General features: G+C 46.4%; 1 protein-coding gene across 5 annotated transcripts in view; it reads left to right on the forward strand.

Annotated features, from left to right (window-relative positions):
- The window catches only part of Dctd (dCMP deaminase), a 96,110-nt gene that overhangs the window by 58,486 nt on the left and 20,497 nt on the right, over positions 1-17,127 (forward strand). Inside the window, exons 1-3 of one of the 5 annotated variants that reach the window (XM_028854531.2) lie at positions 8,891-8,937; positions 10,060-10,191; positions 10,600-10,735. In XM_028854531.2, the coding sequence (XP_028710364.1) occupies positions 10,066-10,191; positions 10,600-10,735 (262 nt within the window). In that variant the 5' untranslated portion in view covers positions 8,891-8,937; positions 10,060-10,065. Of the gene's footprint in view, positions 1-8,890; positions 8,938-9,003; positions 9,246-10,059; positions 10,192-10,599; positions 10,736-17,127 lie in introns of those variants that run through there. The other 4 variants (XM_037211736.1, XM_028854530.2, XM_028854532.2 and 1 more) reach the window with 4 other exon arrangements.

Consider the following 17,127-nt stretch of genomic DNA (forward strand, 5'->3'; position numbering starts at 1 on the left):
TAGCATTCTGAATCCTCTCCTGAAGTGACTCCTGTACCCATGATCAGTCTGTGTTCATCTGGCCACTAGAGAGCACTTTGAGACTAACAAAGCCTGGGCCGTGTGCCCGGGCCTCCGTTTGAACCCTGCTGTCCTTGGGGTGGGGGTGGGGCTGGGGGGGAGAGCATTCCCTCGATGCACTGCGCCATCTAGCTACCAGCGGTGGCTCGCAAATGGCCTTCAAGGCTGATGGATGCGTTTTGTGAAGCTTAGTGACCTGTGGTAGTGATAATGAAGTATTCTGATGCGCAGATACATTATATTCTGTCACTATGGTTCTCTGCCTCTGGTGACATCACCTAATTTGTACTGCTTTACCGCATCTTTGGAAGGCAAGCATTTTCACCAGGGTCCCAGTTTCCTTATTGCTCCTATTCTTTTCTGTCAGATTGAATTTCTCTCAAAGAGAAAATATCGCTTGATATTGATTCCAGCGCACAAGATAATTTCAGGTTCCCGCTCGGCAGTTCAGCCAAAGCCCTGTTTAAAATCTCGAAGAGGTTTTCCAAGGCTAAGAGGCACAGTTCAAAAGAACAGTTCTTAAATGTGTTTAAAAGACCCTTGGCTACATTTTCTGATGGTTTCATCAGCAGTTTGCACTGATACACTTTCCATTGTTATCACAAGCGAACCGTATCATAGGGAGTTGTACCAGCAAGACCATCAAGCTTTCTCAAAAGGCTATAATGCTTTGATGTTTTCTGGCCTGTTTCTTACTGTGCTCTTAAAATGTTTAGCTTCTGCTGAGCCAAATATGTACTTGCAAAGTCAAACGTAGTGAAAAAACTCTTCAAGCATCCTGGGTACTGCTGTAATATCCAGACGTACAGCGGGAGGATGAGTCTCTGTTAGGGGGAGGTGGAGGGGGGCGTTCTTTGTGCGGTGCATTGGGAATGACTAATGCCGACCTTCAGCTGAGCTTTGGCTCATCGGTGCTGGGGTCTAGCTGTGGACACAGTGAAGAATCTCCTTTGCTGATCAGTGCTTATAGACACATCCCAAAGTCATTCCATCTTGGCGATAGTGTTTGCATCAAAGAGAAATCGCAGACATCAGTTCTAGCCATGACTCCTCCACCGATGGAGGCGTTTAGAAGGATAGATTTTTGAGGCGGGGGGCTGGGGAGCAGTTCTTAGATGTTTTAAAAAAAAAATCCTAAATAATTTCTCCCTTTTCTGAATGACACTTGACTCTCAAGTAGAGAATATTTCTGCATGTAAAATGTCAGCTCCATCTAATAATAACCCACTTAAAATATGCCACAAAAAAAAAATCACTAATAGAATTTCTCACCATTTTATAAAATGAAATTCTTTCCTCCATATGGGGACCTGGTTCATAGATGCTTCTAGAATGGCAGCTATTACAAACACAATGGATTTCTTCAAGCTGAAGTCACACTCTGAGATGTAAACTTGCTATCTCATCTGTTACCAACATGTATCATTCATGCTTTGACATGAGAATAGCATGGGTGAGCAGTGGCAAATAAGGGGTTAAGGAAGACATTTTTGAGAAAAACTCCCCTGGGATTCTCCGGGAGCCATGAATATGAAACCATCAATAAGAGCTAAGGTTAAGAGTTAATTCTCTTGTTGTAAAGATAGTCTTGGTTTTCAGCAGCCAGGCTTAATGTTCAGCTATCAGTCTCTAAGCAAATACAGCCAACGTTCTTCTCCAATCCTGGAGGGTGGACCGCCACATGCTCTGATTTCTTTATTGCACGGGATGGTTTTTGTGGGGGTGACAAGATAGTAGTCATTTATTTAAAGGTAATGTTAGCTCTGGCGTTTCAACAAGGCTGGAATGAGATGGCACACGTGCCTGCGTGCGTGCGTGCGTGCATGTGTGTGTGTGTCTTTGCTTGCCCTGATCCCCACGGTTCTTAGGAGCTGTAATTGTGTTGAACAGTTATGGAGGTTTTTTCTTTAGAGAATACAGAAATGGCACGTGCAGCTCTTGGTCTGGGTCTTGTTTCAGAAACAAATACAGATCTCTACCAGTGGAAACGTTTTTCCTGAGTCGTGCAGGAATTCAGTAGGACAACTTTTTTTCATTTATTTATTTATTTATTTATTTATTTATTTATTTATTTATTTTTGAGACAGGGTTTCTCTGTGTAGTTCTGGTGCCTGTCCTGGATCTCTGTACACCAGGCTGGCCTCGAACTCACAGAGATCCACCTGGCTCTGCCTCCCGAGTGAGTGCTGGGATTAAAGGCGTGCGCTGCCACCGCCCAGCATCTTTCAATTATTTTTATTTGTCCTTTTTCTTCTGAGACAGAGTCTTTCTATGTAACCTAGGCTGGCTTAATGTAAAGGTATTAATTAGCCCAGGGTGGCTTTGAACTCATGATCCTCCAGCCTCCAGCCTCTTCGAATTATAGGCACGTGCCATCACAATTAAAATGTGAATGATCTCTACGTCTGCTCTTATTCTTCCTGTCTTGGTTATTGTATGCGTACCCGCTCCAGTCCAATGAAGGTGGCTTATGAGTTGGTTAGGATGTTAAGAATCGATACTGAGTGGAGTAGGTGTAGCCCTGTGCAGCAGGGGCTTTGCTTTGGATGCAGAAGACACCCCAAATCTCCAAGTAATCCTGCTCTGCTTGGGGACACCTCCTTCACTGTTGCCCAGCGTCACTACTTAATCACTAATATTGCAAACACATGACGTCGGTCTCTCTTAGACAAAGAGAGTGCACAGAGGCCGATCTGACCTTCTGTGCCTTGAAGTCTTCACGCGGTTCCTTCCACAGGGGCGTCCTCAGCAGCGAAGGGGTGCATTTTGATTCATAGAGTCTGCGAGAGTGCGATGGGAGAGAAATCTCACAGATCAGCGGTGTGGACTGCAGCAAGGCCGGCAATCTTCCAGGGCTGGTATTTCCTCATCTGTAAAAAGAAGGGGCCGGACTCAATGATTGCTAAGGTCACTTCCAGCTCTGTAAATTCTCTGCTTTTTAAAAAATGCTCAGGTCCGAGAGGAGCTCATCTTGGGTTTCTGGACAATGGAGCCCAGGGTGTATTTATGTTTGACCTCCTACCACATTCTGACTCTCTCCTCTAATGAATCTGGGTTTATTCTTCCCTGAAATGGCTCAGCTCCAGGAGTCCTTGGTGTGAGTCTAACACTGTGTAGATATTGATTTTTTTCTGGCAGGAGAGTGGTTACTGTAACCACCAAACTATTAAATTTCGCTCCTTTTCCTAGGGATGATTCCACAAGTGCCTTACCGCTCACTGCCTGGGGCTGATGGTCAGCTCTCCAATCCAGGGCTCACTTGAAGGCGGCATTACTAGGATCGGGGTATTGTACAAAGCTTCGAGGCTGGCCGCTCCTTACCTTCCACGATCTTAGAGCTGTCTATCAAACACTGCGGAGGTGGCCACAGACAGGACCTGGGCTCTGTTCTCTGTCCCCTTCTGGGCCAAAGCTTAGCACTTCTCACTGGAAATGGGATCAGCCATAGGACGAGCTCCCTTTATCATTTTGTTTGTATCTTTTTACCCCCTCCTCCTCCCAATGGCATTAGTTATCTATTGTTGTCAGGGTAGGATCACAAATGTCCCCCTCAACATACACCTCTATGGGGGGGGAGGGGGTATGACACTAAAATATTGATTTGACTCCTGCCTTTTTATTTGAGAAATTTGCCCGGTGAGGTCTCCAGTGACTTAAGAAAAGGCACATAGGTTATACTTAGCCATTAACTTCTAAAAAAAAAAAAATTATCAGGGCTTCCATTTATAATAATTTTTAGGTGTTCACCTTGTGATTCCAGCTAAAACACATGCCACAACCTAAGTGGCGAGCATAATGTCGATAAAGAACTCTGTGTATGGGACCATCATACCTTGTCTATGACCTTTCAGGAGATCCATGTGACCCCAGAGCAGAGGGTGTGTTTAATGAGATCATTAATATTTCTGTAAAACCAGCCATCTGATCACGTCTCTTCGGGGCGGCACTTCCACAGACGCAGTGTGAGCGGCGGTTCCACACGAGGCATTATCTCTTCTCGAACAACACTGAAAGCCTACACGCTGCTTGACAAATCTGAATTTTAAAAAGCGGGATGATTGGCACTTGGTAACTTACACAAGAGTAGAAAGTGGTACAAGAAAATTGCCCATTTCTTTTAGATTTACATTTTATGATTTTTTTCCCCCTTTAAGAAGTGATAAGACATGTAATTTCCATCAGCTTCCACCAGTTATGTATGAAAGGGGCTGCAAGTTCAGGTCTGTGGAGGAAAAGTAAGCTGCCAGGAGAATTGGCAGAATACAGGGAGGAAGGCAGCTTTCATGGCTGCCTTTACTTCGGGGGGTTACAAATGACTCATTTGGGGCTGAGAGCAAACCCTCAGTGTTGGGTTTTTCTGTCTTGAAAACAATTCTGTTTGCCCTTTGTTGCTGGACTCACCAGCCCCAAAGTCTCACCTGCCAAATGCCCCTCTGTGCCAAATGCCCCTCAGTGAGCCAAATGCCCCTCTGTGTGCCAAATGCCCCTCTATTAAACGCAGAGGAGGAGGCAGATAGTGTGGGAATAACTAAAGCTTGCAAAGTGTTGCTTTATGTGTTGGAGACTACACATGGCTTGGTATAAAGCAATTCTTTTCTGCTGATTTATTTAGCCAGCCAATATTTACTGATCAATATATTTAGTGATACACAAATAGAACAAGGTGAATGCCTAAAAATCGCTGTAAATGAAAGCCCCTGTTAAATTTTATTTGGAAGTTAGTGGCTAGTGCAGCCTCTTGCCACATTGTATCTTTCCTTAACTCATTGCAAAGACCTCACTGGGGTATATACCCCACATATAATATATTATATATATATATATGTTTATATAATATATCGTGTATAATATATATTTATATATTGTATTGATGTGTATTTTTATATTATATATAATATATACACATACCGAGACCAAAGCATCTGCACTTTACATATGCCAAGTTAATTTTCTCCAATGGCCTCCATTGTACTTATGAAATAGTAAAGGTAATTGGCAACCCTGAACTTATAACAAAGTCTATTTAAGAGTTCTGATTTTTATTTCTGATAGGCATATTCTGCCATGTCCATCACTACTTTGTATACCTATCATTGAACACATACATACAACAGATCTCATGCTTGAAAACACATATGAAATACACACACACACACACACACACACACACACACATGTATTTATGAGATCACACACTGAGTTTCTATATTATCATCATGTAGTTGGTTTTTTTTTTTAACTCTTGGGGGCCTGACACCCAGCTCCCAAATAAATACATGGAAACTTATTCTTACTTATAAATGTCCAGCCTTAGCTTGGCTTATTTCTATCCAGCTTTTCTAACTTAAATTATCCTGTTTCTCTTTAACTATGCTTTTCCTTTGGGCTTTTTACCTTTCTTTATTCCATATATCTTTCTTTTTTTTCTTACTCCATGGCTGGCTGTGTGGCATCCTGTGTGTCTGGCCCCTGGCATCCTCCTCTCCTCCTTTTCTCATTCCTCACTTTTCCTTAGATTTCTCCTCCTATTTATTCTCTCTGCACGCCAGCCTGGCCTATTTCTCTCTCTTACTTAGCTATTGGCCATTCAGCTCTTTATTAGACCAATCAGGTGTGTTATGCAGGCAAAGTATCACAGCTTCACAGAGTTAAACAAATGCAATATAAACGAATGCAACACATCTTTGCATCATTAAACAGCATAAGCGAATGTAATACATCTTAAACTCATATTCCACAACATCATCAACTTTCTTGTCATATAGGAGATAATACAATCTTCCCTTAGGTTTAAATAATCTATTTTAGTTTGGACTGCAGCGTATGGGAACATAAAATAACTAATCCTTTGAAAAACAGTAACACTGGTACTTCTACCCACAGCTGGTGGGTTATAAAAAGAAACACAGCTGGGAACGAGCTGGGAATGTAGTTCAGTTGGTGGAGTGGTCATGTGATGACCCACCTGTACTCCGGGAAGATAGAGTCAGGAAGACCAAAGTCATTTCAGCAATGAAGTAAATTACAGGCCAGCCTGGATACCCAAGACCCTTGCTCAAAATAAATGACAGAGAAAGAAGGTTGGAGAGAGAGGTTAAGTAGGTAGGAAGGTGGATAGATGGACAGACCGACGGACTCAAGTAAAAAGAAGACGACTTCAATGGGCTACTTAGGAAGAACATTCATATGTGAAATGCAGCAGCAAGGTTCACTTATTCTTCATTTCCCGGGTAGTAACAAGAACTGGTTTGTGTATTGTGATTCTTGCAGCACTCGAATATATAGTAGAAAATTTATTTCTTCAAAATGATTAAATGCATACCGTTAATTCAGCAGGAGCCCAGGTAAGTACGTTTCGAAGGTCACTAGGGTACTATGAAGTATTTAAAGTCTGGCCCGACTAAAGCCCTGTGTTCTCCCCCTCATAACAAACTTGACGTGCATATTGACTACTTCCTATACTTCTGCCTCTGTTTCTTTGGTTAAAAAGAAAAACTTCCGCTAGGCGGTGGTGGTGCACACCTGTAATCCCAGCACTGGGGAGGCAGAGGCAGGCGGATCTCTGTGAGTTCGAGGCCAGCCTGGTCTACAGAGGTAGTCTAGGACAGGCTCCAAAGCTACAGAGAAACCCTGTCTCGAAAAACTAAAAAAAAAGAAAGAAAAGAAAAACTTCCCTTCTTGGCAAACAAAAGAGGTAGGAGAATCATTAGGTGGTATCTTGATAGGACAATATCCATGAATGCCATCCAAGTCCCTTTCCAGGTAGCCTCAGAAGAATTTTACTTTGACTGGTCTTTTCAGTCTGGGGCCCCCACACTCCTGAACTACTGAAATACATTCTAAGTAATGTAATACACATAGATAACCTGATGTTCTATAAGCAGAGGAGTGGGCCAAAGTCTGACTAGAGCCCTTGGGACCATATTGATGCTGTTTATCCCTTGTGACATCCCCTCACCTTGCCTAGGGAGCTGAAATCTCAATATGGCTGAAAATATAGCAGACCCCTGTGTCTATGTGGTAGGTGAAGCAAGAGCCACAAATTATAAGCCAAAATGTAAGGTATTAGCGAGAGATTTAACACTTACAGTCACGCTTGGAGTTACAAGGTGTTAATGAGCAAGACATGGGAAGGCAGGCATTTTTCTCACTTGGCTGTCTGGTTTTATTGTTGGTGCAGAAAATTTGAAAACCTCTAGTTGTGAAACCATGAATCAGGAGCGTTTCCTGGATCATGAATGATGATGCCCTCTTCGAGAGGAGGGCGTTCAGCGGAATGTAGGAACAGTGAGGGTAACTTGTTTGCAGCAAGCAGGATCCTGAATTTATTGCAGAGGGGGAGTGTGGGAGCTGACCAAAATGGAGAACGATGAGAAGTAACTAAATTATGTATGACAGTCTTTACTCGGCAGAGAAGGAAGAAAGCTTAATGATGCTGTGGTTGAAGGACCAGCACTGGTGATGTATTAGTTGGATGTTGGTAAGAAGAGAAATGAACCCAACTAGGCCCAAGGACTATTGATGAGGGTGACAGAGACCAAGCAGTGGATGGCGAAGAGAAACCACTCGCTTGGGACATAATGAATTTTAGTGACAACGTGATAGTCAACTAAAGTTAACTTGACATTAAAAAATCATCACTTTAATCTATGTGGCTCTTTCAAGCCCGAGTTTTATCAAGGCCAAAAAAAAAAAAAAATCTATAGCTAACAATGAAATATTCCCCCCCTTTGCCTTCCTGGTATCCACCAAGAGCAGTACATAATTTAATTATGGAATCTACAAGCTGGACCATAGAGATGAAGAATGATGTGTTCGCGCTAGTGAGAAATTAGGTAGAACCGACTGTTTATTCTCATTATTCTTCCTCCGTGAGGCTAAATTAATACAGTTAACAAGCTTTTGTTTGGATTAGCAGTTGAGATCGGGGATGTGCAGATCAGAACTCATGATTATTACAGTAGCTTTTATTTATGGAGCGACGGTATGCAGTGTGGGTAGCAGCCGCAAGCCCCGCGGGTAGGTAGGACAAACATTGTCATTCTGGGTTGGAACAAAAGTTCCTCCAGAAAGTCTAACACCTGAGTCCAGTAAACGATGTGTAAGGAAATCAGATGTAGTTCCCTGGGACACAGGACCGCCACAAACTTTACCAGGGGACCGTCAAGCAAGCGTGTGTGCACCTTGACTGATCGGAGAAGGCTTTAGCTTGCATTTCAGGGTCTTTCCCAGGACTGGAGTAGAAATTCTAAACCTGGTCCACCGAAAAAGCCAATGCAAATGAAGTTTCCAAGTATGAGGCCTCGGGGCACAGCTGCACGCCCTACACCCTTCTGGTAGGAAGCTGAGAAGCCATCGCTGGCTAGGACACAGCCTGTAGGGCTTGTTACATAGACCTAAACCAGGTCCCTTCATCCCTTGTCCCTTTCAGGTCCCCGGCATCTGGAATCTTTAGTTGTTGTTTTTTGTACTTTTGTTTTTTGTACAGCTTGTTGTTGTTGTTCAGAACAGCAGATCACTCAACACAACAACAAAATGACCTCACCCTCCACCGTCCTTCCTGACCACCGCCACACCGTGCAAAAAAAAAAAAAAAAAAAAAAAAAAAAAAGCCCTGGGCAAACCGCAAAAGTCACCGCCACGCCGCCGGGGTCCCGCCGCCGCCGCGGGTCAGAGGTCAGATGCTGACTCCACGCGTGCCGAGCAGACTGCAGACCCACTCTGCATCAAGGACCCGCGGCGGCGGCGGCAGTCGGGGGTTCGCGACCGAGCCGGGGTGCTCGCCGCGCCCGTCCCCGCCGCCCCTTCCGCCGCGCGCGGGCCCCGCCTCCCTCCCGACTTCCAGCGCAGCGGCGGCGGCGGCGGCGGCCCGGGTCGGTGAGAGCGTGGTCTGCACCGGGGTGGAGCGGCGGGTCGGCGCGTCCCCCCCCCCGGAGGACCCCCGGCTCGCACGGCGCTCCGCTCCGCTTGCACGTGGGCGGCCACTCGCGGCCTTTTCCCCTCCCCGAGTCCCTCCTGGCGCCCACGTGGCGGGGAGGGTGGAGACTTGAGATCCTGGCGCGAGCGGAGTTGGCGGGGAGTTGTGTGTGTGTGTGTGTGTACGCATCCTCTCCCGGGCTGTAGGAGGGTCTCCCTGGACTGGCGACATCTCAGCCTCAGTGTCCTCCTTCTGAAGCTGCTGGTGGGTGGGTACAGAGCCCCCCCCCAGGGAGCTTGGAAGCCAGCCCAGGGCAGCCCGGGGTGGAGAAAGGTGTCCCCGTTCGTTGCCTACCCATCCCCCCACCTCCAAACCTTAAAGCCGGCGGGAAACCGGTTCCCACCAGGCTGCCTCCCTGTTGAGCAGGGTTGCAAGGGCCTTGGCTCTTAGTTGTGCTTTCTGATCCCTACGTGTTCACTGCTAGATACTGCCCTGTAGTGTGAAGGGGAGGTTTGGGAAACTCCCACCTTAAGGTTTCTCAGTGAGTGGGGTCCTGTCCTGGCCTAGTTTTTTTTTGAAAGGATTCTCCTAGCTGAAGTTATCTGCCTCCTCTCACCCTCTCAAACTCTTTCCCCGTTGTAGAGACCATCTAGGCCTGGCCCTAAAGCCCATGTTACAGAACCTGGTTTTAGTATTAGCATTTTCTTGGTTTTCTCCCATTTGATTCAGTCTGCAGAGTTGATTAATTGATTTATTTGGAGGAATGAAGGAGAAAGGAAAGAGAAAAATAACCTGGTTGGTTTCTAAACTGGCCCCATTCAAATGTTATCTATCTGTTATCTATCTATCTATTATCTATCATCATCATCCATCTACCTACCTACTTACACAGGGCTTGGAGGGGCCAATTTCCTGAGTTCTGTAAGAGGCTGATGTCTGCTTTAGCCCGAAATGAGGTTCTTAAGTCTAGGGGGGACCCCACTGTGATTTCTGCTCAGTAAGTACAGCTGAAGTTGCCCAGCGTTTAGGACGGATGCATCGACTCAGAAAGCAGACTGACGGTCGTTCTTCTCCGTGTTTAGTGGCATATGACTTCTGGACCCAACATGAGTGACATTTCCTGCAAAAAACGGGATGACTATCTGGAATGGCCTGAGTATTTCATGGCGGTGGCCTTCTTATCAGCCCAAAGAAGCAAGGATCCAAGTTCCCAGGTAAATCGGTTTTTTTTTTAGGAGAATGTTCAGATACTTGTAGAGATGTACACAAAGAGCAGGTTAGGAAATGACTTCTGGCAGCTTAAAAACTCCAGAGGTGCCGGGCGTTGTTGGCACACGCCTTTAATCCCAGCACTTGGGAGGCAGAGCCTGGCGGATCTTTGTGAGTTCGAGGTCAGCCTGGGCTACAAAGCGAGATCCAGGACAGGCACAAAGCTACACAGAGAAACCCTGTCTTGAAAAAACAAAAAAACAAAAAACAAACAAACAAAAAAAAACCCAAAAAAACTGCAGAGGTAATCTGCTATCTTCCGTAGGGTATTCTTCCATGCTTCTGTGCCCACCTGCCCAGTGGCACGCCAGCTTTTCATAGTTACCAAACCCTTGGGCAATGTTTCTCTCTAGGTCGGAGCCTGCATTGTGAATACAGAAAACAAGATTGTTGGGATCGGGTACAACGGGATGCCAAATGGATGCAGTGATGACCTGTTGCCCTGGAGGAGAACAGCAGAAAATAAGCTGGATACTAAATACCCGTATGGTAAGGCAGCCTCAGATTCCATCCTGCTTCCTGTCAGAGCCTGCCGAGGGCTTCATTGAAAAAATTAGTCTTCTCTTTTAGTTATCAACAAATGGAATGGGAGAAAAATGTAATTTTTTTGTAAATGCTTCCTGTTACTATCTCTTTTAAATAATGTTTTAATTAATTCTTTGATAATTTTATCTCCTTTGAAGATTTATGTATTTTTATTTATGTGCATGTATGTGTACCTGCATGAGTTTTTTGCACTACATGTCTTTCTCTGTCCTGTTAGTAAGCATACAAATCAAGACACAGAGACATCTTATTAGTTATGAAAGCTTGGCCGATAGCTTAGGCTTGTTTCTAAAGAGGTCTTATAACCCAAAGTAACCTATATCTTTTTGTTTTTTTGAGACAGGGTTTCTCTGTAGTTTTGGTGCCTGTCCTGGATCTCACTCTGTAGACCAGGCTGGCCTTGAACTCACAGAGATCCGCCTGGGTCTGCCTCCCGAGTGCTGGGATTAAGGGTGTGCACCACCACTGTCCACCCATATTTTTTGTGTTCTTTGACATGGCTCCATTACCTTTACTTTGTAAAGCCCATGCTGCTTGCTCTGCCTCCCTGGCATCTCTTTGTAGCTCTGCCCTTCTTTCTTCCAGCGTCCTCTCTGCCCCGAAAATCCTGTCTAGCTTTGGGCAAATAAGCTTTTTTTTTTTTTTTTTTTTCCCCAGAGCTGAGGACCGGACCTAGGGCCTTTTTGAGCTGACCCCCCCCCCCATAAGCTTTTTATTAAACCAATCACAGTGACATATCTTTACACAATGTCATCAAATTATCTCGCTATACATAGGTACAAGTAAGTGACTGCAGGTGCCAGAAGAGGGTGTCGGGTCCCTTATAACTGTAGTTGTAGGCATTTGTGGGCTGCCTGATGTGGGTGCCGAGAACCCAGTCTGGGTCTACCTCAAGAGCAGCGAGTGCTGTTGAGAGCTGAGGCATCTCTCCAGCTCCACCTGTGCCCGTCCCTAAAGTTTCCAAGAGAGCCACTGATGGAAGCCTGGTCATTGTTACGCAGGCTGGCCCTGAGGTCCTGGGCCTTGCTGCCTTTGTGAGTCTGGTGTGTTTCACGGTGGCCTGAGAGCCTGTAGACACCAGAGCATGCAGTGAAGGCCATGGCCCTTTGCAGAGAGACCAGGGACACAGGTCCCGTGGCTCTGTAGGTCGTTTCTCTACTTTGGGAAAGCAAAATCAGTTTGCCGAGTGCTGTTTCTGCTAACCAGGCAGGGCTTGCCCTTGCTCTGCTGAGAGGCAGGATACATTCGGCTTCTTGGCCTCAGGAGGACGAGTCGAGTTCATCTCTGGGAAAGCTGGTACCAGCCTGAGCCGAGCGTCAGGAGGTGGGTGGTGCAGCTCCTCTTCTTGTTGCTTGGGTCTCTGGTCCCATCATGGGCTGTGTTCAAAACCAAAGGCAGCAATATGAAAAGGAAGACCTTGGCCTTGGCTCTTCGGCTGCTCACCTTGAAATTAGGAGAGGTGCTGTGTTAGTTTACTGTTGCTGTGACCAAACTTGACAGAAATGACTTAGGGGAGGGAAGGTTTCGTGGGACGCTCTGTTTCTAAGTCCATCACAGTGGGGATGGCATGGCATCGGGTTGGCTCTGTCCTTGGCCCCGGAAGTGTAAGGTAGTGTTGGTTCACAGCCCATGGACCAGAAGCCAACCTTTAATGGTGAGCCATTTTGCTAGGTAAACCCCATTTCTTAAAAGCTGTACACTGTTGAAAATAGCTTCACAGGCTATGGACTCAAAAACATAAGCCTGTAGGGGACATTGTAGATTGATACCCCAGCAGGTGCTTCCTCCCGTCTTTGCCCCAGTGGGAATCGAATCCCTCCAGAGACCTGTGGAGGAGGAGAATCAGCTTTGCTTTTCCTGTCTGGGTAGGTAATTCCAGAAGAGAGCCTCATTGGGTGGCATGTCTCCGTTTCTGACTTTTCGTAACGTTACACCTGGTATTTATGTCTGAGAACGAACAGATTGACTCTGTTGGAAGCAAAGTAGATTAAGGTCGTCTAAATGGGAAGGATTGTGCCTTCCGGAAACCAAGCACAAGGCTTCCATGTAAGACCTGTCTCGTTTGTCGACTCTTCCCTGGTGGGCTTTTCCTCTGGGTATTCCTCGTGAGGAAGTCCATGGCTGCCTTTAAGTCTAATTTATGTATTTTTTACTAATGTTCGTGGACCTTAATCTTCTTAAATAAGCCCCAGAAGTTTCTTTCTAAACTGCTCACAGGCAAATCCTGCATGTTTGTGGGGAAAAAAAGAGGGAATTGAAGGAGTAAAAGGTGGTAGAGACAGCTACAAAGCGTCCATGGGTCTCCAGGGCATAAAAAATAGTTTCCTGATTAAGGGGATTGAATAGTCAGTTCATTTCACCCCTGGTAGGAGTGGCAAGATCTCAGAAGAAATTGGGAGTGTAGAAACTCTTCCCCCAGCCCCCAGGCCAAGCTACAGCTCGTGGTCGTGAGTTATGTGAGGAATATGCTCGCATGTTTTAGAAACCTTGTCACCCTGGTTTTGATTCCCTGAGCCTCTGATGGGAAGAAAGAGGGGGAGATGATGAGTTGTTTTGAGGTCTGTGCAAAAAAATAATTTTTCACCGTACAGTTCGATGTCCCGTCTAAGAACGGTCACAGCGAAAAGGTCGATACGTTGAAAATCTACATTGAAATGTATGACTCACTCCAGTCAATATTTCACTGTGTCGGGACAGTGACGTATGGGTCCTTCCTCCGAGCCCTGGTGAGGACGAGTTCTTCCACGTGAGGACGAGTTCTTCCACGGAATGTCAGTCTGTGGTCGGTCCTCAGGCTGGTTGCTAAAGATAACCAGTGGATGTAGAGTGCAGTGTGGAGGGTCCCCAGGGGTCACTGGGCCCTTCTCAAAGTGGGGCCTGTGCCTTCAGTCACAGAGAGCCTGGGCGTGTTTGTGATAATGCTCTGGATGAGTTATACGTACACACGCACACACACACATCTCTCTCCTCATTGCATGGTGCTCTGTAACCTCAGAGAGACCAGCTTTGTTCCGAAGCTGTCACTTTTGTCAAGGGCGGGGAGGGTGCCTTTGGAGCGCCTTCCCAGGAGGAACCAAAGCCATGCAGGTGTCTGTCTGTCCAGGCTCACTGATTGTTCTTTACTGAGGAGCTGCTGGGTTTCTGAGCAGCGGTTGTCTGTCTGCGTTATTTTTTATCATCCATGGGATACCTCTAGGTTTTCAGAGCTCTCTGCCTTCGCTCATCAATTATTCATTTTATGTGTAGCTGTGTTAGAGTGTAGACAATTTTCTTTCACGAGAATAACCTTGTAATTTGATGTGCCATAAAAATTGTAGAAGGTATTAAATGGTTTTTAAAAGGCATTTAGTATTACTACCATCATAATACACCTAACGATGGGCTTTAAAGTCTAAATAATGACGGCTGTGTGTACACTTGCATTCAATCCTGCCTTTCCAGGGCTTTCCAAGCCACTGAGAGGTGAATGTTCAGATTGCCTGGCATCTAGAAGAATGTTCAGAGGCGTTTTTTTTTTTCAAACTTCTGTTGAAGCTTACAAATCTTAATTAAAATAAAATAAAATAAAATAAGTAAGGCCATAACTGGATGCTATAACTCTTTTCTTCCCTCACATCTGTTAATTGTTGACCAAGCTTCTCCATAAGAAAGGATAGATAATGTTATGCCCAGATCGAGGGGACCCCCCACAAGACCACCATGGAGACCCATATGTAAAAGTAAAGAGCTTTTATTTTCAAGATCCAAGCTTGGTCTCTGTCTGATGCAATGGTGAGAGCAGAGAGCCCTGAGCTCAGGTGGGGCAGAGTTTTAATCATAGCAGAGGTTGGCGGGGGGAGGGGATATCCAGGGTTAGGACCCTGATTGGCTGACCTTTGTCTAGGTGTATCTGTAAAACAGGAAAAGGTGTGTGCTAGACTCTGGGACATCTGGCCATCTTATCTAACCTTTTCTAATGGTTGGAATGTTTGGGATGTCAGATACTTCCTCTTAGATGTAGGCCCTCCCTGGGTAGGGTCAGTTTATGGCTTTTCCTGGATCTGGGTGTTGCCTGCCAGTTAAGCCTGTCACAGAAGCTCTGTCTGGGCCTCCAAGCCTGTCATGGCAACTGTATGGTCAAGCTGTCCCTCCCTCCCCCCCAATACATGGAACCCTTCGAGATTTTTCAAGAGCTCTTAACTGCTAAGTCAGCAGGTCCGTGAGGACAAATTTCTGTTGTCACCTTGTTGGATTAAGAAAGGCCAGGTAAGGTAGTAAGGCACATCTTTGGGTGTGTCTATGAGGGAGGTTCTGTCTGTCTGTGAGAGAGGATTAACTGAAAGGGTTAGGCCTGCCCTGGAATGTGCGTGGCACCTCCTTCCAGGCCCAGGCCCTAGGCTGAGGCCCTGGCCTGAGGGAAGGAGGGAGGGAGGCTGAGCTCCAGCCTGTCCCCTTCTCTGCTTGTGATCCACCATGATGTAAGCAAGAGGTTCCAGCCTCCACAGGCAGGAGCTGGTCCTGCCCCTGCGCCTTTGCCAGCGTGACAAGACGATTCTGTCAGGGACGTCGTTACTTAATGGGGAAAAGTGTCCGATACAGAGACCTTCATCTAAACAGAAAAGCTTCAGATCCGTCATGTCATGACCAAAGGCGCTGCATGTCATCATTGTTTACAGTAATATTTATCAGATGGCCTTTACAGGTGCGTGGGGACCACACCAGGTCCTTTCTGTTGGTTTTAAATAATAAGCGGCGCCGGTTACCGTGCAAGAAAGGTCACGGGGCTCGACAAAACCCGGTATCTGAGCTTTATTAGGAGGAGAGAGGTGGTGGACAGAAGAACTAGGCCTGGGAAGAGGCACTGGCGGAGGGGGGGGGGCAGAAGGAGAGGGGAGGAGCCTGTGTCCGGCTTTTTAAGGATTCCCCTGCACATGTGCGGGCTTATGGAGCTACGCCACGCATGCACAGGTTTCAGATTTCGAGACAGGTTTGCTGTGGGAGTTTGCAAGCGCCCTGGTGACGTAAGACCCCTGACTTAGCTGCTGAACCGCGCATGTGCGGTCCTGCAGCTGGAGGAGTGGCCGGAATCCTAACCCTTTCTAGTATATTCCACGGTATCCCAGGCTTCTAAGTCTACAGCATCTGCTTCTACCCCTTTCCAAGCACCTTCTGTAATGTTTCATGTGTAGGGTGACATCTGATTCCTGGGCAGGGTCACTTTCGTGTGTGTGTGTGTGTGTGTCTTTAATGGTATATCTTTTATTTGTTCTTGGACAATTTCATACATGTAAAAAGTGGATCTTGATTGTATGCGACTCGGCTCTTCCCTCCAGGCACCCTAAAATGCCTGCCTGCCTCCTTCATTTCCTCTCTTGTATTTTTGGTGACCCGCTGAGTACAGTTAGTGGTGCCAGTTCGGATGTTGACTGATCTCAGTGGACCGATCCTGTGCGGGTAACCAACCTCAGCTGCGGTGGGTTCCTGAGTGTGACACTCAGGCCATATCCAGAAGACATTTCCCAGCGCATCTCCCCATCGCCTACCTCTTACATTCTTCCCGCCTCCCCTTCTGAGGTATTTCCTGAGCCTTGGAGGGGGCAAGTGTTGATACAGATGTCCTGTCTAGCGGTGAGCGCCCGATACTCACCTCCTTCCTGAACTTTGATCAGTTGTTAGTGTCTGCATGAACTACTGACTGATGCACAGAGAAGTTTCTATGGCCAAGGTTAAGGGCGGCATTCCTCTACATGTACAAACACAAATATTTAGAATAGAGTTTGACAACATGCCCATTTAGCAAGAAGTAGTAGTAGCATCCTCCCCAGGGTCATCACTTCCCTCACCAAGAGCTTTTGTCCAGGCTGAATGGTATCAAACATGAATTCCTTCCCGTGGAGCTGGCCTCAAATCCACTCCAGGAGTGATTGGTTGTCTCCATAACCTCAGGCCGCTCTTTTACCAGTGGTCCATCTGGCCTGGAGGGTTGGTACTCTAGCGTGAGGGGTTCACTGTTGGGTAATACCATTGATGGCTTTTCTCTCTCCGCGGCCTGTCTAGAACCTTCCGGCACTGTGAAAGCTAGCTAGCAGAGAGGAGGTTTCTAGGCGAGTCCCAGCTTGGTTTCTCTTTCTATAACCAGAGTTTATTGTGTCTTTAGCAGCAGGGTTCTTAGCTGGTTCCGGTGGACAGCTGAAGCAGTGAGGTGGCCTGTGCTGTTTGGAGAGCCTTAGGGCCATTTCTGCTGTGGCGCTCTGCCTGTCTGCTGTGGAATTCAGCTTCTTTAAGACATTGGTTATCTTTTTTTTTTTTTTTTGCAGTCGAGCAGAAATCAAGTACCTGGGGAGGGGAGTGGTGGC

The sequence above is a fragment of the Peromyscus leucopus genome, chromosome 17 (assembly GCF_004664715.2).
Source record: "Peromyscus leucopus breed LL Stock chromosome 17, UCI_PerLeu_2.1, whole genome shotgun sequence".
NCBI classification, from domain to species: Eukaryota; Metazoa; Chordata; class Mammalia; order Rodentia; family Cricetidae; genus Peromyscus; species Peromyscus leucopus.